At 46.2% G+C, this 12,097-nt stretch overlaps 1 protein-coding gene across 1 annotated transcript in view; it reads left to right on the forward strand.

The window, feature by feature from the left end:
- Nucleotides 1-11,050, forward strand: part of SMAD3 (SMAD family member 3) — a 79,646-nt gene extending 68,596 nt beyond the window's left edge. Inside the window, exon 8 of the mRNA XM_089664739.1 lies at nt 8,165-11,050. Coding sequence (XP_089520865.1) covers nt 8,165-8,288 — 124 coding nt within the window. The 3' untranslated portion in view covers nt 8,289-11,050. The remainder of the gene's footprint in view (nt 1-8,164) is intronic.
- The last annotated feature ends 1,047 nt before the right edge of the window (nt 11,051-12,097 follow it).

A 12,097-nucleotide genomic window follows, 5' to 3' on the forward strand; every position in this document is an offset into this window, starting at 1 on the left:
CTTTCACCCTCTTCCAGTCCGGACACATTCACCCCCTTCCTGTCCGGACACTTTCCCCCCCTTCCAGTCCGGACACTTTCCCCCCCTTCCAGTCCGGACACTTTCCCCCCCTTCTAGTCCGGACACTTTCCCCCCCTTCCAGTCCAGGCCAATTTTCAGCTTTCAGCGCTATCACACTTTGAATGACAATTGCGCGGTCATGCAACACTGTACCCATATGAATTTTTTAGCATTTTTTTGAGACAGATAAAGCTTTATTTTGGTGGTATTTATTCACCACTGGGATCTTTATTTTTTTGCTATGTAAATGAAAAAGTCCAAACATTTTGAAAAAAAAAGTGTTTTATAAAATTTTGCAAATAATCTTTCTTCATAAATCTTGGCCAAAATGTATTCATCTATCTTTTTAGTGAAAAAAAAATAACCCAAATGAGTTTATAACCAAAAATTTTAATTTTTCTAATTTTTTTTTATTTTATTATATTATTATTTATGTTTTTATTTTTTTTTTACATACTGTCACCCTAGTGACACTGTACTACTTGTGGGGGGTGATGAAGATTTTTTTTTCTTTTTTTACACTGATTGCTTTTATACGCATAAAGGCTGTAAAAGCAATCGTTTCTCCTTCTCTCTGGCTGCATTCCTGCAGCCATTGAGAAATACTGTGAGAGTTGTGATTGGTCACAGCTTGTCACATGGTACAAGGCTGTTGTGAATAGCCCTGTACCATGTGACCTCGGTGATCATTCACAGATTTCACACGTAGTAAGCAATGATGTTAGGAAGAGACATCTTATGTGATTACTGATTGGCCAATCGCTGATCACATGATCGGGACCTCACACAGACACAGCAGGCACACATTGTGGTGCGGGTGCTGCGCACTCCCAGGGAGCGCGCACAGGCAATGGATGCGGGGGGACGTTTAGAAACGTCAACCCGCTTCGGCTGCGCTCCCACCCTGCCGTTTATCTAGATGGGTCATACAGGAAGTGGTTAAAGTGTACAAAAAATGAAAAGGTGAACTAACACCCTACCCTAGCCCACCTACCCGGGACCGCTGTACTTACCGCTGTGGGTGATTAGCTGTTAGTGACCTTGCAGCCGGTGCAGTGGCCCGGGAATCTGAAAGCCCCGCTCTTCTTCCCCTGCTTTCCTTAAGCTTCCGGGTATAATCAGAGCAATTGATTGAACTGATTGATCAAAGTAGTCAAATGCCAGCATGTGGCCAATCTGAACTTCTCTGATCCATCCTGGAAGCCCTAAGAAAAGAAGGGGAAGAAGAGCGGGGCTTTCAGATCCCTGGACCACTGCAATGGCTACGTGGGCAGCGACAGCTCATCAACCGCAGAGGTAAGTGCTGCTGGGCCTGGGGAGGACATGGGATGGATGTAGAGTGTTGACCTTTTTAATTGTTAAGTGAAAAGGTGAACTTAAACCTTAAACTTCTATGGGGTTCACGTGTATGGAGCACTTAGTCTGGTTGGGATCCAAATTGCTGTCAGGGTAGCTCTGATTTTTTTCATTCGTAATAGTAAAAGAACAGTCAACTTAGAGAGGAGGCGGGGGATCAGCATTGGCTGGCTCTACAAGAACGCCCATAAATTGGGCTTAAGAATGGGTGGAGTTACAGCCTGCATTAACGTAAAAACTTAGAGAGGAGGCATGGAATCAGCATTAGTTGGCCCTACAAGAACTCCCTAAATTGGGCTTAAGAATGGGTGGAGCTACAGCCTGCATTAACGTAAAAACTTAGAGAGGAGGCGTGGAATCAGCATTAGTTGGCCCTACAAGAACTCCCTAAATTGGGCTTAAGAATGGGTGGAGCTACAGCCTGCATTAACGTAAAAACTTAGAGAGAAGGCGGGGGATCTGCATTGGTTTTGCCCTACAAGAACGCCCACAAATTGGGCTTAAGAATGGGTGGAGCTACAGCCTCCATTAACATAAAAACTTAGAGAGGAGGCGGGGGATCAGCATTGGTTGGCCCTACAAGAACGCCAAAAAATTGGGCTTAAGAATGGGTGGAGCTACAGCCTGCATTAACATAAAAACTTAGAGAGAAGGCGGGGGATCAGCATTGGTTGGCCCATAAATTGGGCTTAAGAATGGGTGGAGCTACTGCCTGCATTAACATAAAAAAAAGGAGTTTTTTTACTCCTCAGCAGGGCCACCAATCCAAATGGGACAAAGTGCTATTTGCATTTGGCCGCTTTGGAAATAAATAAAAGCTTGAAAGGTTAGTTCACAATCACTTTATTGAATGAAATCGATCAATTCAATGTGTTTGTTGTGATTAGCTGAGATTGACCCTGGCCCTGGTCACTTTGACCAATCACAACAGTAGCAACACAATAGTACAATGAATGGCATGAATGACAGCCATCCATGGTGTACAATTTTCATGTGATCTGCTGTGATTGGTCACAGCAATCACATGGCAAGTAAGGTGATCTGTCATTGTCTGTGTCCGTCGGACACAGCAGGTAACAGATCAATGCCGCAGCGTGGCCTGTGGGGTGTGGATGATTACCACTGTCGCCTTCTTGCCGCATGTCAAATGCTTCTGAAAAGTGATGACAGGGCAGATCACTTTTCAGAGATGTGGCAGTCCTTGCTAAAAGTGTCCTTGATACAAGCCCTTCGCTGTGGATTTTTTTGGTTTTGTATAATGGATCTACCTTTTCATGTGAACTTTTTAATGGTTACTTTTTTATCTTCAGTCTGAGTTTAGTAGAGGTTTAGGTTTATACAAATCCAGATCTATCTCTCTACGCCCCAGCTCAACACCTTGATCTCACAAATTTACGGAGCAACATATCAGTATGGATGCCACACCATTTCCTCAAACTCAATCCTTCTAAAACCGAGCTTGTAATATTACCTCCCCCCCATCCCCATGACTTTACCATTAAGATCAACAGTGGAATTATTGGTAGATCCGCACACATGAGGGTGCTGGGTGTTCTCCTAGGCTTTGACCTCTCCTTCGAGCCCCGCATCCAATCACTGGGCAATTATTACCCCCTTAACCTCCGTAATATTCACAGAATTTTCCCCTTCCTGATGAACGATACCACCAAATGACGAATTTACTCCTTGGTTATTTCCCGCCTTGACTACTGCAACTCCCTTCTTGTTGGCTTCCTCTACATAGGCTATCCCCTCTTCAGTCTATCATGAATGCTACTGCTAGACTTTTATACCTTACATGGCTGCTGCCCCTCTCTGCCAATCCCTCCACTGGCTTCCAGTTGCCCAGCGTATGAAATTCAAGATACTGACCACAACCTACAAAGCTATCCATAACACTTCCCCCTGTGACATCACCAAACTCATCTCAACATAGCGTCCAAACTATCCTCTCCGCTTCTTCCCAGACATCTTGCTCTCTAGCTCCCTCTTCACCCCATCCCATGCACGCCTTCAGAACCTCTTCCATCCTCTGGAACTCCCAACCCTGTCTGCCTTTAGGCAATCCTTGAAAACTCATTTAGGGAAGCCTACTCTACCTCCACCTAAGAACTGTACTAGGTCACCTCTATCAGATCATCCCCCACAGCTATTACCATTTGTAGCACTTCCTCCTCCTTTTAGATTGTAAGCTCCATGAGCCGGGCCCTCTTATTCCTTCTGTATTGAACTGTATTGTAATTATACTGTCTCTCTTTATATTGTAAAGGGCTGCGCATATTGGTGTGTGTTGCTATGGATACTTTAGTGATTTTTTTTTATAGCTTAGATATGTGAATTGTTAGATTTTTTTTTTTTTTTGAAAGCTAGGCCTCCCACCATTGATATTGCAAATTAACTCGTTGGACTGGTTTGTGAAGTTTAGCAGAGGAAATGATGCTACAGGAAATGATGTAGGCAGGCGGTGTAGTGAGAGGAGGGGGAAAGGACTTGGACAACCATATGGTGACAAAGAAACAGTTGTTTCCAGGACTTTGAAGAAGAAACAGCCCGGAAGAGATCCTGGATGATGATGATTCCCTCATAAAGAAAGACCCACATGTTGCTATATACATCCTGTATAATAATATTAATAATAATACAGGGTACAGTTTACAAAGAAAAGAAGAGGAAGGGGTTGTGGGACAGGTATCATGTTAGTATTGGTTGTTCATAGGAAGAACATACGTAGGTAATCAACATTATTATATTATTATTATGCAGTATTTATAAAGCGCCAATAGTTCGCTCAGCGCTGTACATTACAAAGGGGGACAGAACATGTGACAGAACAATACCAATACAATGCAAAACATGAGGGGATGGAGGGCCCTGCTCCTTGGAGCTTACAATCTAGGAGGGAGGGGATGGTGGCACAGGAGGAGATAGCTGTGGGGGATGGAGTGGTAGGAAGAGTGGAGGAGGTCGGCAAGTTAGCAGGGGGTGGGGCAGGCTTCCCTGAAGAGATGGGTTTTCAGGGTGCGCCTAAAGGAGAGGAGAGTAGGTGATAATCTGATGGGTTGGGGCAGGGAGTTCCAGAGGATGGGTGACGCCCTGGAGAAGTCCTGGAGACGGGCATGGGAGGAGTAGACCAGGGAACTAGAGAGAAGGAGGTCTTGTGAGGAGCGGAGTGTGCGTGTTGGGCGGTACTTGGATATTAGGTCAGTGATGTAGTTCGGGGCAGTATGGTGGACATCTTTGTACGTCAGTGTTAGGATTTTGAATTTGATCCGTTGTGCAATCGGAAGCCAGTGGAGGGATTGGCAGAGGGGGGTGGCGGAGATGGAGCGGTTGGAAAGGTGAATGAGTCTGGCAGCCGTATTCAGGATGGACTGAAGCGGGGATAGCCAGCGGCGAGGCAGGCCAGTGAGGAGGGAGTTGCAGTAGTCGAGTCGAACATGAGTCCAAGTTAGGATTATGTCTCCTAAGCTGTACAGAGGCATATGGTATCTAAGAGCGGCACACATATTAGGGATCGAAAATACTCTTTATTTGTCAAAGATAAAAGGTTACACATGAACGCCCAATGTTTATGCGTTTCAGCCCTGTGTGGGCAACATTGACTAATGCTTTATTGGGTGTGGAGGTTTTAAATTGAGTTTGCTGGTGGTCCCACCTTGCTATGCCTAAGGCCCACACAGGGCTGAAACTTGTTAGCATTGGGAGTTCAGTGTAACCTTTTGTCTTTGACAAATAATGAGTATTTTTGATCCATAATATATGTGCCGCTCTTGGAGGATGGCGATCAGGAGCTGGCTGTGGGCAGTGTGTATCTGCATTGAAGGAGGAAGTTACTTTGGGTTGAGCAGCAGTGAGTTTTTAGTTGCATATTACAGTGGAATATGGGCGTTTAGGATAGAGTAGTGGTCTACAAACTGCATCCCAGGGGCTGGATGCGGCCCTCTGCTTCCTTTTATCTGGCCCTTGGGGCACTATTTCCCACTGACAAAGAAGCTCTATTCCTCCCACTGATACCAATGATGGGGCACTATTCCTCCCACTGACACCAATGATGGGGCACTATTCCTCCCACTGATACCAATGATGCGGCACTATTCTTCCCACTGATATGAACGATGGGGCACTATTCCTCCCACTGATACCAATGATGGGGCACTGTTCCTCCCACTGATACCAATGATGGGGCACTGTTCCTCCCACTGACACCAATGATGAGGCACTATTCCTCCCACTGACACCAATGATGGGGCACTATTCTTCCCACTGACACCAATGATGGGGCACTATTCCTCCCTCTGATACCAATGATGGGGCACTATTCCTCCTACTAATACCAAAGATGGGGCACTGTTCCTCCCACTAATACCAATGATGGGGCACTGTTCCTCCCACTGACACCAATGATGGGTCACTATTCCTCCCACTGACACCAATGATGGGGCACTATTCCTCCCGCTGACACCAATGATGGGGCACTATTCCTCCCGCTGACACCAATGATGGGGCACTATTCCTCCCACTAATACCAATGATGGGGCACTATTCCTCCCACTGACACCAATGATGGGGCACTATTCCTCCTACTAATACCAAAAATGGGGCACTATTCCTCCCACTAATAACAGAGATGAGACACTATTCCTCCCACTGATACCAATGATGGGGCACTATTCCTCCCACTAATACCAAAGATGGGGCACTATTCCCCCCCACTGATACCAATGATGGGGCACTATTCCTCCCACTGACACCAATGATGGGGCACTATTCCTCCCTCTGATACCAATGATGGGGCACTATTCCTCCCACTGACACCAATGATGGGGCACTATTCCCCCCATTGACACCAAGGATGGGGCACTATTCCTCCCTCTGATACCAAAGATGGGGCACTATTCCTCCCACTGACATCGGTGATGGGACATTATTCATTCCACTGATACCAATGATGGGGCACTATTCTTCCCACTGACACAATGAAAGGGCACTATTCCTCCCACTGACACCAATGATGAGGCACTATTCCTCCCACTGATACCAATGATGGGGCACTATTCCTCCCACTGATACCAATGATGGGGCACTATTCCTCCCACTGACACCAATGATGGGGCACTATTCCTCCCACTGATACCAATGATGGGAACTATTCCTCCCACTGACACCAATGATGGGAACTATTCCTCCCACTGAGACCAATGATGGGGCACTATTCCTCCCACTGACACAAATGATAGGGCACTATTCCTCCCACTGACACCAATGATGGGGCACTATTCTTCCCACTGACACCAATGATGGGGCACTATTCCTCCCTCTGATACCAATGATGAGGCGCTATTCCTCTCACTAATACCAAAGATGGGGCACTATTCCTCCCACTGACACCAATGATGGGGCACTATTCCTCCCACTGACACCAATGATGGGTCACTATTCCTCCCACTGACACCAATGATGGGGCACTATTCCTCCCACTGACACCAATGATGGGGCACTATTCCTCCCACTAATACCAATGATGGGGCACTATTCCTCCCACTGACACCAATGATGGGGCACTATTCCTCCCACTGATACCAATGATGGGGCACTATTCCTCCCACTAATACCAAAGATGGGGCACTATTCCCCCCCACTGATACCAATGATGGGGCACTATTCCTCCCACTGACACCAATGATGGGGCACTATTCCCCCCATTGACACCAAGGATGGGGCACTATTCCTCCCTCTGATACCAATGATGGGGCACTATTCCCCCCCCATTGATACCAATGATGGGGCACTATTCCCCCCATTGATACCAATAATGGGGCACTATTCCTCCCACTGATACCAAAGATGGGGCACTATTCCTCCCACTGACATCGGTGATGGGACATTATTCATTCCACTGATACCAATGATGGGGCACTATTCCTCCCACTGACACAATGAAAGGGCACTATTCCTCCCACTGACACCAATGATGAGGCACTATTAATTCCACTGATACCAATGACGGGGCACTATTCCTCCCACTGACACCAACGATGGGGCACCATTCCTCCCACTGACACCAATGATGGGGCACTATTCCTCCCACTGACACCAATGATTGGGGGGCACTATTCCTCCCACTGATACCAATGATGGGGCACTATTCCCCCACTGATACCATTGATGGGGACTATTCCTCCCACTGATACCAATGATGGGACACTATTCCTCCCACTGACACCAACGATGGGGCACCATTCCTCCCATGGACGCTAACAATGGGACACTATTGCTCCCAATGGCACCAATGATGGAACACTATTGCTCCCCCTAATACCAAAGAGGGGACACTATTTCCAGTGACACCAGGACATTTTCTACTCCCACTGGCCACTGTCCAGCCCTACTAAAGTTTGAAGAACAGTAAACTGATCCTTTGTTTAGAAAGTTTTGAGACCCCTGGGATAGAGTATGGGGGCGATCTTGTTGGCATATACACAATTTCTGGAATTTAGAGAGATCAGGGTCCCCCGAGCCTATAGATATGTGTATTGGACTTATATGGGGTTTAGATAAAGAGAACAAGATGTAAGGTTGCCATAGGTGGGGAAGAGAGAATGGAGGAAAAGTGGAGGGAGCAGGTGTATAAAAGGAGTTATACAAAAGATAGGGAAACTTTGAGTAAGGGTATTTGTGGTTACTTTTTTGGTTAACTTATTAATGTTGACTGCAGCATTGTGACTGATAATACCTTCTATCTTCATAGGCGTCAGACGGTGACCAGCACGCCCTGTTGGATCGAGCTACATTTGAATGGTCCCCTGCAGTGGCTTGATAAAGTTCTGACACAAATGGGCTCTCCAAGTATTCGCTGCTCAAGCGTCTCGTAGGCCAGCATGTCCAGGTCACATGATCTCAACGACCTGGAGAATCCCAATACTGAACAAGCACAGAGCAAGATCCCAGCACACTGGCTGCCATCCCAACATAAGATCTTCCCGACGATCACGTGACAGAGCAGGGATGTCAGCCCCTAAATTCTTGTCTGTGTGGAGCAATGACAGTACACCGATCTGGAATACTCAGCCAATTTACACGGTGCATCACCTGGCACTGAGCACCCAGCGTTACCACAACACAGAAGCAGCTGCTGTTCTCCACTTTTTTATTGCTGGTCCATAAAACACTGAGAAAACAGTGGTGACAGACAGTTCATCAAACTTGACCGTTACATTTGGGAAAGTCTCTGAAAGCCAGTGAAAAGATGAGTCTCACATTTTACGATACAGGGTAGTTTCTACTAGAGTTCTCAAACTTCTCATCTATGGATTCCTTGGCTCCAGTCTCCTCAGAGATGTGGCCATGCCTTGCTCATATCAACCCTGTCATGGACCTTCCCTACATTGGTGACTTTTCCCTTCTGGACTATTCTCTTTCATTTTTTTGTCACTTGTACTATATAGATAGTTATTCTATAGTCAGTCTGTTAAATACATATCTTACACGTTGGGGCCGGTGTCTACAGAGCGCTCACAGCAGCATTAATTGGGTAGGAGCTCCCAGAAAGCAGGTAAATCGGCTCCTGTATACATTTGACAACTGGAGAAGCAACTTTCACTCTTAAAGTGTTTGTCTATTTGTATCGTATTGTATTCCCTGCCTGAACATGAAGCCTGCTGCTATACAGGTACATCTCACTAAAGCCAGCTTGTGAAGCATGTGGATTTCTGTCCTACCCCAACACAATGAGACCTGGTTCCATTTTTTCTGGATACCATATTGTTATTGATTATAACACAGCCATTCTAACCAGGGTTCCATGGAACCCTAAGGTTCCTCCAGAGATTGCTAGGGGTTCCTTGAGCTGTGACTAATTGACTTCCCATCTGATGGTGAGTTCATAGTTCCAGGGCCAACTCCACTTGGCAGAGCCAGCCAGTGATCGTTTTAGCTGTCTTCGAGGGTTGCAGTCTGACCACCACTGTAACCCACTGGTTGACCTCAATTTGATGGTGCCTCCATAGTTCCAGGGCCACTGCCATGGAACCCTAGGGTTCCTCCAAAGGTTGCTAGGGGTTCCTTGACCTGTGACTGATTGGCCTCCCATCTGATGGTGCCTCCAGAGTTCCAGTGCCAACTCTGCTTGGCAGAGCCAGCTGCATGAACCCAGTGATCTTTTTAGATGTCTTCGAGGGTTGCATTCTGATCACCACTGTAAGGAGGTCATTATTTCCACTGGCCACCAATGTAAGGAGCATTTTTCCACAAACCTCCAAACAAACAGGGGTTCCCCAGGAGCTGAAAATGTTTTTCAAGGGTTCCTCTGGGACAAAAAGGTTGAGAGAGGCTGTCATACAAACAGGAGTTAGGTTAGTGGCACAGACTTTCCTGTATAGACAATGTAGCAGTCTCTTGATAAGAGGCAGGGAGCCTGTGGCCCTGGATGCTGTTCTATAGGTAAGCCAAGCCTGGTTACCTCCAGAGGTAGAAGGCAGGCATTGGACAGTCGGAGTGTCCTTGCACCCAGCGGCAGGTAGCTCATGCTGGCATTGATGTTGAGGCCAAGGGTGACCACATGCAGCCTAATAAGGCAACAGATTTGAGCATCATTGTTTGATATAATCTGGTCCTGTAGGCATTAGCATGACATAGAGAGCACTTCCAAAGAGAAGAAGTGCCAGCACACAAGGATTTTCCAATATGTTGGAAAATCCATTTGAAACCTTTGTTGGTCCATTTACCTTATAAATGGGGAAGGAACATATCATCATGCATGAAAGATTATGGCTGGTCCTAGCAATATGCGATTTAGGGGCGAGCTAGCAGATCTCCCATCACCATTCATTTTCAGTGGGAGATCTGCCCATGCGCGTCACCCTAACCAGTACAGGATCGGAATATTTTTTTTCCTAGTCTGGATCTGAGATCTCAGGGTCTCCTTGTCTTTGTTTTACACATAGCATGAGGTAGAAGCCATTCTCTCCACTCTGTATATTTATTTACAGAGAAAGTCAGTGAAATGTCGCTGCTGCAAGTGTCCTCTTGCATACCTCTCTCCAGGAGCACGGCCAGCCGTTCCCAGAAGCGGCCGCTATGACCACATGCAGCCTTTCCCGATTGGAGATGTTGGGGGGGGGGGGGGGGGGCAGCGTCCTCGTAGCAGAGATGGGGAGACTTCTCTCCGAGTATTTGTAGCATGAAAGAACAAGCTCCCTCAAGTCGGAAACAACTCCATTTCTTGGTTTAAGCTTTATTTTACAAAAAAGTATCATTACCGTTTCTTTGTCTTAGTCATTGTAGGAAATATCTTCTTTTTTTTTTTTTTTTTAATTTTTATGAATTTCTGGGAAAACTGTGTTTTTGGTTTCTTTTCCAAATTTGTCTGTTTTGCTTGTATGTGTCTCAATTATTATTAAGATATACACCTAATATATATGTATCTATCCCCCAGAAATACACTCTAGGCTCTGATTAGCTAGATTTTATCTGCATCATTCAATCACAGTAGCCAATGAGAGAGAATTATTCAAAGTATTTGTGTTATTCAAGACGAGTAAAGTGCATCGCATCTGTTATTTCTCCCATTTTCTCCATTTGCATTACGGTGTCTTCATTCCTTGTGTTAATGCAAATACATTTTTTTTTCTTTGTATTTCCTGTTTATTTGAGGTCTCGCTATAATCTTCCTCTTGTATTGATTATTGACATTCATTAACCACTTCCCAGCCGGCCGTTGTATATAAACGGCTGGACGGTGGCAGTGCCGGGGCGGGTGGCCGTTTATAAACGGCCTCCCCGCCCCCTGCTTGTGCACGCCCCCTGGGAGCGCGCAGCACCGTGATCCGCTGCCCGCTGTGTACTCCGGACACAGTGGAACACGGATCGTCGTGACATCTTGCTTACTACTCTGCATGTGATCACTGATTGGCCAATCAGTGATTTACATGATCGGGACCTCGCACAGAGGTCCCGATCATGTAAATCACTGATTGGCCAATCAGTGATCACATGCAGAGTAGTAAGCAAGATGTCACTTCTGGGTCGGTGGGCTAGGGTAGGGTGTTAGTTCACCCTTTCATTTTTTGTACACTTTAACCACTTCCTGTATGGCCCATGTAGATAAACGGCGGGATGGGAGCGCAGCTGAAGCGGGTTGACGTTTCTAAACGTCTCCCCGCAAACATTGCCTGTGCGCGCTCCCTGGGAGTGCACAGCACCAGCACCACAATGTGTGCCTGCTGTGTCTGGAGGACACAGCAGAACACAGATTGCTGTACGGGACCTCTGTGTGAGGTCCCGATCATGTGATCAGCGATTGGCCAAATCAGTGATCACATAAATAGTAGTAAATAAGATGTCTCTTCCTAACATCATTGCTTACTATGTGTGAAATCTGTGAATAATCACAGAGGTCACATGGTACAGGGCTATTCACAACAGCCTTGTACCATGTGACAAGCTGTGACCAACCACAGCTCACACAGTAGTTCTCAATGGCTGAAAGAATGCAGCCAGAGAGAAGGAGAAATGATTGCTTTTACAGCCTTTATGGGTGTAAAAGCAATCAGTGTGAAAAAAAAATCTTCATCACCCCCCACAAGTAGTACCGTGTCACCATGGTGACACTGTACTGCTAGGGTGACAGTATGTAAAAAAAACAAAACACAAATAATAATATAAAAATGTAAAACAAATTTGT

This window comes from Staurois parvus, unplaced genomic scaffold (assembly GCF_062004578.1).
Source record: "Staurois parvus isolate SC_StPar_1 unplaced genomic scaffold, SC_StPar_1.0 ptg002019l, whole genome shotgun sequence".
In the NCBI taxonomy this organism is placed as follows: domain Eukaryota; kingdom Metazoa; phylum Chordata; class Amphibia; order Anura; family Ranidae; genus Staurois; species Staurois parvus.